The sequence below is a fragment of the Macrobrachium rosenbergii genome, chromosome 28 (genome assembly GCF_040412425.1).
Source record: "Macrobrachium rosenbergii isolate ZJJX-2024 chromosome 28, ASM4041242v1, whole genome shotgun sequence".
NCBI classification, from domain to species: Eukaryota; Metazoa; Arthropoda; class Malacostraca; order Decapoda; family Palaemonidae; genus Macrobrachium; species Macrobrachium rosenbergii.
In genome coordinates this window covers 13,083,023-13,099,546 of record NC_089768.1, presented here as the reverse complement: position 1 = coordinate 13,099,546, position 16,524 = coordinate 13,083,023, and the positions used below count along the sequence as shown (strand labels likewise).

The window sequence follows — 16,524 nt, the reverse complement described above, 5'->3', positions numbered from 1 at the left end:
ATATAATTACTGGAGTTGTGACGAAACATACACTTTATGCCAGTGCTATTGTATCTTAGCAATTACGCCACTTTAATGTTTTCTTTTCAGCGTTTCAAAACTACAACACCAACTAGACAATACCGTACTGTTTTCTCTTTTCCACCTTTTTAACACTACAGCGATAAACCCTACATCTCAATGTTCCCTTGTCCTCACTATTACTGTATAACACAAAAATACTTCATGATTTTAACTGTAATTATGTCTTCTATTCTTCTACCGATATTCAATAAATACCTTACCTTTTGTCTACTATCATCTGGTTTACCAACACCAGGGACATGTTTTCTGATCGACCATCTGGCATTTCGCTCAAACATTGGTGTAAACACCTGTAGAATATAAAAAATAAGGAATGATGTTTAAATTTTTAATTTCTCTGCATATTAGTTACATTATTGTTGTCATTAATTTTAGACATGTCACCCATTGCCAGCTTTATGCAGTAATAATGTTCCCAATCTATATTGCATGTTTGACCATTGCACTCAAACAGAATGAATGTGAGGTTTTCACTAAGTCATTCCATCTTTTTAAGTTATTTTACTGCAGTCACTTGATCCTTTAATCTTTTCAAGAGATTTTATTTATTACATTAACTCTGACACTTCATTGCAGTCATAAGTCATAACAAACTTACAAAAAATATGAAAGAAATCATAGGAAATTGGTATTTTCAGATATAAATAAAGATAATACATTTTCCATGACATGAAAAACTGGTTTACAGACTGCATTCATATTGACTGAGCACATACTGAAGTTCCATTTTTCAGACTGCATTTATTTTCATTGTACATATACTTAACAACTAAAGGCTACTGCAAAAGAAGATAAATAAATCTTTAGCAAAGGATAAGTCACCCAACAGCTTAAAGCTTGTAAGTGAAGCAAAAAAAAATCAAAATGCCACCCGCATCAACTCAACTGAAAAATTAGGGCCATCAAAATTCAGAAGTTGCATATTACAACTCAGGAAAAACTGACCCTGGCAGTGACTTGAGCTATAGAATGCTGAATAAACCTCTTAGTGTTGCAAAACTGACCCTGGCAGTGACTTGAGCTATAGAATGCTGAATAAACCTCTTAGTGTTGCACAACATAGGTTCTTTTTGCAGCATCCTATTTGGCCCCCGTTGTTTTGCTTTCTGCCTACTATCTTTCATTTATTTCCTTTAGTCTTTTGTCATCTACATTCTTCAATCCCAATCATTTTACAGTGCTTCACCCTTCACATTTCATTCATGAACCTATTCTTTTGGCAAGTTCTCTGAGTACAGAAATGTGATGTGATGCAGTGGTGTCATAAAATCATAGGTACTCTGGAATATATGACATTACCTGCCACTGGAGACTGAAAATCCCAATAAACACACAACTTTAGGTTAATTTCTATTACATGATCATGGAATTCTTCATATTTAAGGAAAGCAATAACGAAAATTATTCAAACTAACATCTGCTTCTCCCTGTTTATTGCTCTAAAGAGACTTCAGCACTCACAGGAAAATGAGATTTTCATCAATAAAACAGGTTTTGACGTAGGAAAAACCTATTTTTGGTAGTCGCTCGTTTTGTCCTCCAGGAGCCTAGATTAGAGTAAGTTACAGCCTGGCTTTAAGGTTACACATTATTGAGTCTACTATATACAACAGTATATAATAGACCAAATAGCCTAGGACTGGATATAAACAACCACCTGGGTTAGACAAAATATAATAGGCTAACTATAAGGTTACATATTATTAAGTTTTCTGTTGTTATGTAGCCTAGCCTATACACTTAAGAGTGATCTATAATAATCTGGATTAGGCAGTACCCCAAACTAGGTTAAGAAAGAACAAATAAGCCTAGTTATTTAGGACCTGGTAGCATGTCTGCAAGGCTACATGCTAGTAGGGTCTTATGTAGCCTATATCCTTGAAGGTGATACAAACCTAGAACAGGCAGTGGCCTAACCAGATTAAGTAGGAACCCCTTTTTAAGGAATAACCTACTATTAGCCTAAAACAGTGATGGCCGAATATCAGATAAAATGGTAGTCTCAGCCACATAAAACAGAAAACCAGATTATAAGAGTATTATTTTCTTTATAGTTTATATTCTCAAGTTTTAAATAAACCTAGAGTAGGTTAAGCAAGAACCTTCTAAGAAATCCTCTATTCTTAGCTTAACGTGGATTATACTAGAAGCATCAACCTAAGCTATATAAAACAATAGCTTGGGTTAGTTAAGCAAATTAGTTCATAGCAGTTAGTCTGAATGGCATGACAATTGGAATTAAAAATTTCACTTGGCCATTGCAAAAGGATTAACAGTGTATAAGTAATACACCCATATACAGATATGAAAACTAACCTAAACCTTACAGGGTTTAAGTTAAAATAGATATTTAATTAAATGTATTACAATGGCACACTGGTAGTAATCAAGTTAACCTGTAATATGGAAACTATATGAGGAACTACAGAAGTATCCCTCACTTCAAAACAATTAATATTGCTTCCACCTTTTGCAGAGATAAAATCCTATGTTCATGGAGTGCTGTACAGTCAAAAGAAACAAAGATTCCTTTATAGTAAGCCAAGACATAAAATGAAAAGAAAAACCTAAAACAGATTGAAGTTATGCCAAATTTAATTTTCAATTATAATATCATTTTAACATTAAACACTACAAAAAACATACTGTACCTTAAAGAAATTAGTTTTATTATTTGCATTTACGGATGGGATATCATCATCAAACTCTGGATCTACAGAATCATAAGAACGACGCTTTACTGGATCTCCTAAAATCTCATAAGCTTTAGTGATGCAGGTAAAATAATCATCATCAACCCTAACTTCCTCACCAGCTCCTCTTCTCTTATCCGGATGATGTCTAAGAACCATCATTCGATCTAAAAAAAAAAAAAATAATATAGAATCAGAATATGACATGGGTTTTGTTTTTTTCTTTACTAACCTCTTTGCATAGAATTCTATTCTGACTATTTTCCAGATTCACATCACCTTACTTATTTCAGAATGTAATTAGAGTGCTTCTTTCAAGAAGGAAGATACTCACTCTCTTTCCTATTCATATTTCCTTTTCTTTACTCACTTAGTATCCATCTTCATAGATTACTACTAATTATATCCCTTCGTGAATGTATCATGATAACCAAATTAGAATGCAGCATTCTGCAAAACTGTTATGAATCCCACAATGCACAAGTTGACTACTAGTTACAAACTTGATGTTGCAATCCATAAACATTATGTATTTGTAAATATAATGGCCGCCAAAATGAGACTGAAAACTTCAGAATTTCACTATATGTTGTGTATGCCAATATATTTAAATAAAGTGCCAATGTTTTTGAACATTAATTTCATAAAAACAATACAAAATACTTTAAAAATATCTTCAGTACAAACCTTGGGACATGAAATGAACAGTACTTTTCTTGGTTTGAAAAATTAATAAGTTTTACCTCAAACCCTTTACTTTTGATTGTTAAATATGGTGCTCATTACCACCCAACTAAATGAATTAGACTTAGAAAAAAATAAACAAGAATATACACCATGTTTCATAGAGCAGAATTATTAGTACTTACCCTAACAGTGAGAAGTGATTTGCCATTGTATCATTATGATCTCATAACAAAATGTGACACAACCCTACAAAACATCTTTCTGTCTGTCTGGTCTGCAGTCTATCTTTCCTCGCTGAATACATATTAATGATACTGACTTTAAGGCCACCATGGATATTTGACACCAAAATCATCATTTATGTAAAGGTATACAAAATTCACCAAATCATTTTCCTGGCCAAAACACACTGTAGGCTAACAACACTTATGTAATCGTATTGAATATTTGTCTCATTTTTTATTACTTATTTTGTGCTGTCTTTTGTTTTACTGTATAGTACTGTGTAAGTATCCAACTTTATTACCATATCCTAATGAACCACATATCAGTTTATGATACTCTAGACACTGACAAACAAGAGACTGCAGTAGTGGTTTTAACATAAGCACATTCAGCATTGATATATTGTTCTGTAAATTTACTTACAGTAGTTAAAAATGTTTAAAATCTAATTTTCATTAATTTTACAACGTCATTAACACTACCATCATAATGGTCATAATACACGACATACTTTGCATTTCTTGTACAGTATTTAGTTTCTTTTTAAACTCTCTTGATAAGTAGCCCCACCATTTATCAGTTGCTATGGGGCTCCGAGCTTATAAATAATGAATGGAAACTACAAAGCTTGCATCAGAACTTATAAGATATTTATCAGCTGACCATTATTTTATGTAATTTCCCAAACTAGGCTAAACTGTAGAGTACTTATAACTTATTTAATTTAAGGGATTTATCTGCAAAATGCATCACTTCTAACACAGCTAGCCTAACAAATATATCCACCATAGTAATAGTCATTAAGCAAAGAATATGAGGTCTGAGTTGCTGTAATGGGAAACTGAATACTAAAAGTTGCCAAGTAAGAATATTCATTACAGTATACAACACTTTAATCTGTACTGTCTACCTTGGTTTAGAAGATACCACTATGGTAGCTTACATTTATATCTGAGGTCTCCTTCACATATTGTAAAATAAAAACTACTGGTAAGTGTTACCTTAAACAGTAATCAATATCAACTGTAAAGCAATTACCAAAACTCAAGTGATCTGGGAATTAGTTTTGAAGAGGAGATCTGGACTTCAGTTTAGCAACACCACATCTCCAAAACCACCAGCTGCTGGTAGCCCACATGATAAAACTGACACTGACCTAGACTAAATAAGGTGCAGAATGATTTTCCATTTCATTTTTCAGGGAAAAAAAAGATTGCCTTATACACTAGAATATACAAAACAATAATCTATTGTATCACATTTTATTCAGTAACTCTCCACATTCTATTGAAAGTTACTCCCTGAACAAGAAGAAAATGTAATAAGCATGTTGAGCTGCCTCTATGTAACCTACTGTCTTCAAATATTCAACAGAAAAATATTACTCACGTGCTCTTTTAATATCTTCATCTGATGCCTTGCAACGATACTTTTTCAAACCTAATACAGCGTAATGGTCTTGATCCTGTAAAAGTAAATTAAGAGTATGCACGTATAAACATGTGTAAATAAAACAAGGTACAGTAAACTGTATAAAGACATTATACTATACAGACATTTAACATGACATTTAGATCACAGTGCTATGTATGCTTGTCACATTGCACTTTTTGGCATTTCCAGGATATTAAAAATAAAAATGGGCCCACAGTACTTAAAAAAAAAAAAAAAAAGTAAACGTAACATAAGTTCTGTGTATATCTACAAGAACTCATCTGTACCTTCAGACTATTTCCCAACACTTCCTCATACTACAGAAAGTAAGCCTTGACTCTAGAATATCAATAATGATATACAAAAAAGGTATGCTACATGTAAAATCTAACAGTGCTTAAAATTCTAATACAAAAAAAAAACAAACAAGCCTATAAAATGAACAGACAACACCTACAGATCATTAATCAGTTTAACAGGAACACTGAGCTACCATTTTCATAAGGAGAACTAGCCTGAAAGGTTTTCATAAGTACAGTATATCTGACATTAGCCAAGAAAGTACACCTTAAATCTCATGACTGGGTATATAAAGGATGTTGAAGATTCTGATATTCATTGTAGGTGGAACACTAAACAATCATAAGAACATGGTTAGCACTGAATGCTGTTCTGCATCATTCACCTTAAATCATCAAATACCCTTGCTATTTTAGAGTATCTAATTCAAAGATGTAAATATTGTAATACGGCACTTTTTTGAAGAGAAGAAGAGAGAAAAAAAAAAAAAAATTTCAACAGTGGCTTTAATGTGTTTTGATTTGTTTTCAGACTCATTATTTTACAAAGCCTGACATTTATATAAGAAGAGGGGTTTTAGCAATAGCAATAAAATCACTTGTGAGGTGGTAGAGCTTAAGTGTGCCTTGTGCAACACTGGAAAATTACTAGAGATTCTTTGTAGCAAAGCAACCCTTTGACCTCATCTGCAATGCTATATCTTTTACTTTTCATTTCTGTTGGTCTTTTCACATCTACTTGTCCAACTTCTTACACTTTACTTAACACCAGTCTCCGGTTCTCAGGTGAGACTTTTAATATTATCATAAAAAAAAAAAAAAATCACTGCCACGAATAGTCCTTTGAATCAGGTGGTAAATGGCTGCAGCTCTGGCTGCTTCATTAGCATCGTAATTTTCTTTAATATATAATACGTGACTAGGAATGTACATATTTCAGTATAATCACAGCTTCACATAATTTGATGTATGAAAACTCAACTTGGGCAAGAGAATAATTCTGAAGGGCCTCTATAACACTTATAGTCACAGTAAATTGCAAATTTCTGCAGTGGCATTTTTTTTCATTTATCTTGGTTGCTGATTATACTGTAGGCAGTTCTGCTATGTCAATTTAAGAGTATACCATTAACATAAATTGCACTGAGTGAACCTATATGTCTGTCATGTTCTATGAGTGTTACTTTTCATGTTCATGGGTGTAAGCATGAATGTTCAATAATTAGTACATATAAAGAATGATACTTAAATTTTTTGACTCAAAAATTCTTTGGCTCCAACCAGGAAAGGTATTGAATCTTTATTAATGAATGCCTCTGCAAATTAAAGTCTCCTTGTGATTCACTTGCACAGAAGTGAATTGCTTACTCTTACAGTATTTCCACTGAATTTCACATGGATACTACCTAAGTCTGAGTGGAGTAAGAGGTGGTTCTCCACTTAAGAAAATGTATGGACTAATACTGGGGGAATTTAAATACTTGATGAAAATTTTAAGGGGTTCACAATGAATTAGAGCTAAACTTTCTAATTCTATATCTGATTCTGAGCCATACAATTAGCTTCTAGTATCAACAATGAATAAAAACTCAGATGACACTTAACAATAGTGGTGAATGATCATTTACAATTGTCTCTGTGATAAAAAAAATTTGGTTAGTGAGTCACATATAGTACTTATAGAGTATCTTTATTGCATTTCATATGGTTACTAAACCTTCAAGAAGAAAGTGAGTTCATTACTTGGTCCGTATGGATTAATGTAAGGAGGAATTAAATGATTCCAGTTGAGATTATAAACCCTTTGTTATGAGTAAGATCTAAGCTTTTTCCTTCTAAATTTGATACTAAGCCACACACTTGGCTTCCATAATCTAAAACAGATAAAATAGTTGGTTTGGGAGTAAATCTCTGAACGACTGGATTGTGAGGCTGGCATTGACTGGACAGATAAAAAGAATACCAACAGGCTGAATGATGTGAAGAGATTGCTGAGCTATTGAGAAAAATATAAATGCCTACATACGGTCTGTATTTCTCTATGTGGAAGAGGCCTGGCCACTTGGAAAGAAAATGTTTATTTTGAAGCTGACTCACAGTTCTTGTGTACTGAGATCAAAACATAAATATTGATATTTCTGAGATGTGGCATCAGGTGACCAAATTCAAAACTGAAATAGTGTGGCTATGTCACACAGCAGATAAGGAAGCATCAGTATGAAGACCTACAAAATTATAAGGTCAAGACATAAAAGAAGACCTGGGCCAGATGAGAATTCACACAGAAAGCACAAAACGCAAGAAAGTATGGAACTAATTTCTGTCTGCTCCAGGAAACAAACCTTGACATAACAATTTTAATGAACATGGTGAACTACTCCTTCCTTTTGAAATATGAACATTAATAAAAAAAATTCACACATAAGACAAAACTTTACAAGAATCAAGGGGCATTTTTTCTACAATTACTGTATACACCCTGTTAAAAATGGTCTCCTTTAATATAAATGAATACTGATATGCCTGTGACTATGTTAATTTAGGTCTTACCTTCCATTCAGCTGGATTAAGGGATCTAAGGTATTGTATATCATCTTCAATCTCCACCTCCGGAGCTTCCTCTTCTTCACTTTCATCTTCACTCTCACCAGCTGAAGATATGAGGTGACCACGTAACCTTCGAGCTTCATATGCATGGAACCAGCGACCAACTGGCTCAACTTCTACCTGTATCAAAGCTGAAAAAGAAGAATATTGAAAATTCCTGTAATAAAAATTTCACATTCCAGTACTGTTCCTCAGGGTTCTACATCTTCGTCTAATCTCTTCAGACTTTCCAGTTTCTGTTCTCTCATTCATGCTTTGGATTAAGAATCATCTTTATTTCTTCTTTATAATCTTCCCATGCAGCTCCTGCTGTCCACGTTTAATCCTGATTTGCCTTTTCTTCATGCATTGTGAAATTATAAAAATGTTTTAAAAACAATTGTTTATATAAATGTAAATGCACTTAACTTCTAACAACATTTTGATTATTTGATTTACTTTTAACTTGTCGTGGAGAAATAACTGTTAAAACTGATAAATATCCCTAAAAAAATTATTATAACTATTATTTAGATACCATATAAGTTTCTATTTGGAATAATTCTCTTATATTTAGGGTGCTCCATCTTTCAACCACCTCCTCAAAATGTCTGAAGCAAAGACAATTAATTGATCAACCTCATCCTCATATATTTCTCTCAATACAAGTACAGTACAAAAGTTTGCAGGCTTTTTTCTACAGGTACTTGACTGATAACTGCTCTTCTGCACTCAGTGGGGCAGTTTCTCCTCCCATCAAACAACCAGTCAGGCTAACTAGTGGCTAACTTGTTATCATATTTACTCTTAGGAAACCAGATACAATCTGACTTCACAGTGCACTGACTTCTTTCACCACCTCTGCCAAGCACACAGGCCATACTCTGCATTCTTTCTCCAAAGATTTAAGGTTGCAATTTAATGTTACAACACATGAAAATATTTTACAGTTAAACTAACACCAATACTTAGTACTGAGGTCATAATACAGTAAAACCCCTGTATTCGCGTTCTCACAGTTTGCGGACTCATGTATTCAAGGATTTCTTTGTGGAACGTATCTACCCATTATTCGAGGAAAATTCGCCCATTCGCACTATTTTTCACTGAGAAATATTCACCAATTACTGTATTTTCATATCCTTTTCATGACTAAATGCACTTTTTGTGATAAAACTATTAAAATACTCAGGTATACACATTTTTAGAGGTTTTTCTTGTGTTTAAACTATCAAAATAGGCAGTTCTAAGTGTTTTTTATAGGGGGTTTAAGTATTCACGGATTTTAGCTATTCACGGGGGGTTTACTATATCTAGTTTCTGCTAAAATAATTTTTTTATAATAATATTTATTGACCATCTAATCAAGCAGGAAGCAATATCCTAAGTTGGGTTAAGTTGTATCCACTGCCTGTCTACACAATAATACTTGGTCACAAAAATTACTCACAATCGCACAATGAATATGACGGCTACTCAAGTCAAAGGCCCTATTGGGCTTGTTCCACATGAATACGGTTCATTTTCTGAATAATAATAATAATAATAATAATAATATTATGGAAAGTAACATTAAAAACATAGTTGAACTTCCATGACAGTTCATTACACTACTTTGTCTTTAATCAACACTCTTATGCTGGTGACCGCAGTGGACGACTGTCCCACACAATGACAGCAAGATATCATTAATATAATTTTTTGTCTAAACAATACATAAATGAGTACATATAAAGTAATAATGGTAAGATAATCTATGACATTTACCCAGATAGTGAGACATTTACCCTCTTTTGTGCCTGTTTTTACATTCATCAGAGAGACGCTAGTACTAGGCTAAATGTGGCAGAAGCTACGAGGGACTGCGTGTTTAGCACCAGCCCTCGGGGGATGCAATGCAAAAATATAGAGAAAAGACGGTAAATTTCTCATCGTCTCGGAATATTTTTCAAAATAGTCTCACCTCTACTATATCATACACACCCTTTACTACATTGTATAGCCAATATATTATATCAATAAACAATATACTCCTGCCATTGTCTCCTTCATTTACCATATTTTCAATCAGGCTACAATAAGGATATGCAAATTATGCTGTCTTGCACTCCTTGCCTATAAGAATATAAATACCTATAATACTAGGCGTCTTTAACCCACATAAAAGCAATATTCCTCTCAATGGCATAATCTGGTGGACTGCACAAAAAATAACGTTCAGAAACGCACAGGACAGGCTAAACCACAAAATGGGCAATTAGAAAAATATATGGTTTATGAGTTCGGGCAGAAATTTATTAGGGTATCATAATAAGCAGTTTTCACGCACCGGTAATAAGGTTGGTTTAAGTACATAAGCTAAGCTAGGCTACTCGGCTACCTTACATATAGTCTTAGCTAGTGACCTAACCGTAGCCCAAAAGCCCTGGAATGACCTGTGCTAGCCACCGGTAACAGGACCAGGCCATGGATAAGGAAAAATTGCCTCGGTAAGGCTTTTGCCTAAGTTAGACTACATGGCAGTCGTCTCGTCAATGTCGCTATTATCCTATAATTAAACATTAAGTGATATTCTATTATCACTTACGTGTGAGACGTCTCTTGATAATAACTGTGACATTTGAATCCTCGCTTTCCATTTCGACTGTCATACTTATTTACGTTGAGTTTTCCACCTTTTATTTACGTTTCATGTTAGACTAGACTCAACACGATGGGGCGAAAAGGTGGATGTCAGGGAACACTCAGGCACAATTCCATATGGCTCGAAGAGAGAGTTACAGAAAACGGATAGACATTTCTTTTCTTTTGCGAAATTTAGCGCGTATATGTGATTTTCGAGTTTCTGTTATTGTTAATCGGTAGCAATATCATACATAATGTATACATTATAAAATTTCAAAACAGCAATAACAAGTTACTGGATACTCATTTCTTACTGCACAAACTCCTCCTGTAGGCACACACTACCTCTTCAGAAAGGCAAAATAATATACAGTAGTCATTGCTAACGTTATATATATATATATATATATATATATATATATATATATATATATATATATATATATATATATATATATATATATATATATATATATATATATAAAGAGCTTGCTTAATAGAATGCATAATTTACTTACAGACCGAGAGCGGGGTTCAAAATAAATTAACTAAAACAGAATAAGGGCAGAGTAAGCACGGAGGGATGCTAATAGTTTTAATGAAATAAAATCTTTCAAATACTGTATCATTTACAATGATATCCAATACAGGGGCTCATTGAGTTCGAATTTAACGAAAGACTAAAAAGTGGCCACTCAAACAATGGCCATTCTGAATAAGATTTGCAAACCAAATAGACTGAAACTGCATACAAAAACAAGATTATACACAAGACCAATATGAAGCTTAAAAAAAAAAAAGTTTGCAAAGAACCGAAAATTGGATATGAGAAAATATTAAATGCCACAAATAACATAGCTACTGTCGAGCAAAAGGGAGTGATAGGAGTGTCTCCTACGAGGACAAGGCTAGTAATTGGGAAGTTGCAGCATATAAACAGCATCCGAAAAACAAAAGAAATATTGAAACAGATAACCACGGTCATACTAAGAGCAGGGAGCTGGTGGCATCGGGTAATCAAGTAAATGTAACAGGCAAACCTGAATAGCCTACAAGACAAATGAAGGAAATGGCCAACATGGAAATAAAATCGAAAACTAGGCAGTGAGGTAACGTGGAGAGTTTTTATAATAAAGGGGCATATAATGTTACATCACGAAAATTCTCCGAAAGTGCCACTGGAAAAGGTCTACAGCTATAGGTATTTCCTCGGTAAGTATTATGTGGGCCTTTCATGGTCTATATAGCACTACTCCTGTCCTTTAAGAAACCCGAGTGTCAGTACAATCTAGTGGTACACATTTGAATTAAATTTGGCTTTGTACCCTTTTAATACTTATTCTACCACCGCATTATCTTCGGTGCATGATAAAATTCCCGGATAGCCGGTATTGTTTCTTCAGTTTTTCTATCTATATTTTAATAATTTCTTAGCCAGCTCTCTGTAAGCAGTAAAATACCTTAGCTGAGCACTTAACATTAACATGCATTCTCGTACACAGTTTCGCTTGTTGCTGACTGAATATATTAGACATCACACCTTAATTTGTAACTGGTCTCCTTGATGTTTTTTTTTTTTTTATCTTGCCTCTTTATTATACTTCAAATATTTTATTTCCTGTAAATTGCATGTTATAGCGCTCTCAAATACTTTGCATGGTTCACCTGTTACGTAGCCTATTTGGGATATACCTGTACTAGTTCTCCATTTTTGACTTGCATGTGTGTGAATTTATGGAATTTGCAACTCCGTACCAAACCTACCCATCGAAACGTTCACCATGTTCTTCCTTAATTATGGGGTAACACTTAATAAGGCCACGGTGCTTCATATTTTTTTGTTTTCATTGCTGATCAGGCCATTAAACCTGGCATTTTTGCCATTTTCATTCTTTGAAGCTGGAATATTTGTTATCATAAACTTTGAGGTAGCGTTTTTCTCAATATTTAAATTGATATAATTTTTTAATGACCACGTTCTTCCTAGTTTGGAGATTTTTTGGTCAGAAAAAAATGAGACCAATTAAATGTTGAGGAAAAAGCTACTTCAAAGTTTATGATAGCAAATATTCCAGCATCAAAGAATGAAAATGGTAAAAATGCCAGGTTTAACGGCATGATCAGTAATGAAAACAGAAAAAAAAACATGAAGCACCGTGGCCTTATTAAGTGTTACCCCATAGTTAAGGAAGAACATGGTGAATGTTGCAATGGATAGGTTCAACACAGGGTTGCAAATTCATAAAATTATCTTTTGTTCGTTTCATAACGTGCTACCGGAAAGCCACGCATTACTGAGAAAATGTATAGCAGCAGAATTGGCAGATCTAAAAACCAGTGTGGTCATTGTCTTTGATTTAAGTTCATCTGCATAATTGGAAGCCTCTGATTGTTGACGCGCCTTCTGATTACTTGTTTATGGATTCCATAGTTTCTTTCACGTAGTGATTTCAGTCATTTCATCTGAGAAAGATGTTTAAAGTTAGAGTTTCCTAAAAATTTTCTGGTATCACGTAGCAACCGTAATAAACGGCGCATCATAAAAGTTTAACATATCGTAAATCTTCATCACACTGACATCGCAGCGCGATAACGAGGCTTACAAAAATCTTATCGAACTCGGCTACCTTCCTTCTGCATCTTACAAAAACAATAGGTTTCTGCTTTCATCGAGAGGATTTATTTTCTGGTTTCTATTTTCTTTACGATTTCGGTATTTGCTTTTTTGTAGTGTTTCCCCGTTTTAGATCTACATAGGCCTTCCCCCGAGGACAAGAGGACAAAAATTAAAAACAAACTCCATATAAAGAATGACAGGACGAGGGAGCTGTAAAGTAAACACACAGGGTAACAAAGGATAATAATTAAGAGGGTTCAGTTATTGATACCATATTTAGTTGAACATTTTCGTAGTTAGTTTTGATCGGGAAAGTGATAAACTGAGAATGGTAGTAAAATGATGGTGAAGTTTATAGGGAAGGCAATAAAATTAGTGAGAGTTATATCACAGCAGTTTTTTTTATAGTACCTTACTGAGTATTAGTATGATTGCCTGGCTGACTTGTACATGAAAAGTTTGTCTAGAAGGCTGGAATATATCTAACTATTAGATGTGATGACATTCTCCTTTCGATTTTCGATTAAGAAGATTAAGGTTTTTTGAAAAGAACTTAACTGACAAAGTGTGACTGATTGAAATTGCAAGGGAAAGACCAGTGTATTTCAAGTAAATAGGTCGTGTAGATCAGTCGTTTATTAAGAAATAATTTCATGAACAGTTTTGGAGTATACTCGCAATGTGGACGTATCAGTGATGCAAAGGGATACGATATGACAGTTCTGTAAAAGCATAAAATATTTTGTAAATGCATGGAAGCAAGAGTAATCTGAGGGTATGATGTCTTTAATGTTGTTCACACTGCTCTAATTAGAGTAATGAAAGTGAAAAGGAAAAATCTAGGTGAAAATATGTAAGAAAGGGAAAAGGCTCCATTGAAATGTGGATTAACTGTATTCTGTAGATCATGCCATCAGGTTGTGATAAGAGAAAAGTTATAGCTAATGGCTCTGGACCTACCCAGCCTGACATCTGTGTTCTTCGTATTCTTTCCTTTCAAAAACGACATTCTCAATCTCCTATTACATATAAGCAAACAGACTTAGGAAAGTTTTCGTGTCGAAGTTTATGAAACATGAAGAGAGGGAGCTGCGTAATAGAGAGATGATAAGTAAGTTTCAGCCTACATGATGACATTTACTTGCCCTTGCTAATGTCGCAATTCATTTTAGCCCAGTTCGTCTCTATTGCATATTCCATCGTTACTCAAACAGTGAATTTCTTAATGCCACACTTGGAGGCAGACTCTCTCACTCTCTTTTTCGATCTCCAAAACCATCTCTCTAATCCTTGCATTAAACGCTTGCTTTGGATATCGGCCACTTTCCTCTTAGCTACGATGAATACTAGACCGTTTCAACAGGTCACCAGTGACTGAAAACGTTTATAGGAAAATTTTCAAATAACGGGAGTGGCACGGTAAAATAAACAGCAACTAAACAAATACAATCACAGTGAATGACAAAAGAGAAAGAAAACTAAAATCATCATTTACTAAATGTGAAATAACTGGGCCTACAAATGATAGTCTCCTCGGTTAACCAGTGCATGAAGATCACTCTCTTCATCTTGACTACTAATTTTATGATAAGTATCCATGTTTATTCAGAGGTTGCTTGGATAAAATAGCATCATCACATTCTTCTTGGAAAGGATTTCTTGCTCAGATGTTAGTGCAATCATTTGCAATGTGCTGGATGCGTCGTCAGCAACAGGGAGTTACTTGAATTTTTATATGTAAAATCCCCCTGCCTGTTTCCCCCCAACCCGGCCTCTCTCTCTCTCATATATATATATATATATATATATATATATATATATATATATATATATATATATATATATATGTATGTATGTATGTATGTATGTATGTATGTATGTATGTATGTATGTATGTATGTATGTATGTATGTATGTATGTATGTGCATGAGAAATGTTCAGAAAGAAATAAGTCTACAAAAGCCAAAGTTGGAATTCATGGAGGTGAGTTTGTCTAGTATACTTAGAATAAGAAAGATAAAATAGGTGAGAAATGTCGAGATATCAAGAAATAAAGTGGAGGTTTAAAAACAGATCAACGTGATAGCAGGTGGTCTGGTTATGTGAAGAGAATGGTGAACCATGAATGTATAATTCAGAAGAAATCTCTGACAGGTGATTTACTGAAGGAGAGGAGGTTGGATGTTTTGGCATATAGTGAGACAAAGGTGAAAAAGGAGTAAACGCAAGAATGGGAAGGACAAAAAATAGGTCTGGATTAGCTGAGAGGTGTAGAACCGGCGAAGTGGTTAGTGCTAGAGGCGTCAGGAAAACTCTACGACCGAGTAAGTGTGTTAAAATGTGGAAGTTCAAAGGGATGGATTGGTGTGAGAAGTCAGAGAAAGGTAAATTCAGCAGGTGGTAAGGATAAGAAAATTAATCGCGACTGGATTTTGGAACTGTTAATATTTGCAAATGATGCACTGATAGGGGATGATGAAGAGAAATAGCAGAAACTTCTGAGACAGATAAGTGTTTGAAAGACGAGAAGGTTACGAGTAAATATGAGCAAGAGTTGGGTTATAGTGTTAAATGGAAACCAGGACGATGGTGCAATATATCTTATTATGAATGATGAAAGTATGGAAGAGTTTGATTCATACAGGCATTTGGGAGTAAACGAACAATGAGATGGGGAGAAGAGGTTAGTCACAGGATAGGTGGCGCATGAAAGGTAGCAATGTCTGTGCAAACGACTGGAGAGAGACTTCAAGAGTTTCTGAAAGGCAGGATAGGACTCTAAAAAGGGATTTGAAGCCAACTTTCCTTTATGGAGGAAAATGCTAATGTTAAATGCAAATGAAATCAAGAATTCTGAAGTGGCGAGATGAATTTTATGTCGTGCATGTGGCGTAAGAAGAACTGAAAGCCTGTAGAGGTACATATAGATGGTAAAATAAAAGAAAAAAGAGGAGTATAGGTGACAGGATGGATTAGTGTTGTTTGAGACATGCTGACCAGGTGGAAGGACTGGAGGACGACAGGCAAGTGGAAAGAGCACGTAACTGGGAAGTGTCAGGAGGGAGGAGGATGGGACGAAAATCTAGAAAACCCCAGATACGTGATGTGAAAGAGGCACTGGAAAAGAAGTGCCTTGATACCCAAGGTGAGAAAAAGTGCATGCAAGGCAGAGATGAATGTCACAGCATGTGCGGGCGTTCGACGAACTGATAAGGAGGGTTCTTTGTAGACCTATAAGGCGTCCATTGTTGTGGAAGTTTTCTGCCCGTGGTG

At 34.5% G+C, this 16,524-nt stretch overlaps 1 protein-coding gene across 1 annotated transcript in view; it reads right to left on the bottom strand.

Annotated features, from left to right (window-relative positions):
* LOC136854041 (dnaJ homolog subfamily C member 2) overlaps nt 1-10,765 on the bottom strand; it is a 28,774-nt gene extending 18,009 nt beyond the window's left edge. The window contains exons 1-5 of the mRNA XM_067130100.1: nt 10,596-10,765; nt 7,973-8,160; nt 5,079-5,154; nt 2,736-2,944; nt 285-374 (exon numbers count right to left, since the gene is read on the bottom strand). Of these exons, the coding sequence (XP_066986201.1) occupies nt 285-374; nt 2,736-2,944; nt 5,079-5,154; nt 7,973-8,160; nt 10,596-10,659 (627 nt within the window). The 5' untranslated portion in view covers nt 10,660-10,765. The remainder of the gene's footprint in view (nt 1-284; nt 375-2,735; nt 2,945-5,078; nt 5,155-7,972; nt 8,161-10,595) is intronic.
* Nucleotides 10,766-16,524: the final 5,759 nt, after the last annotated feature.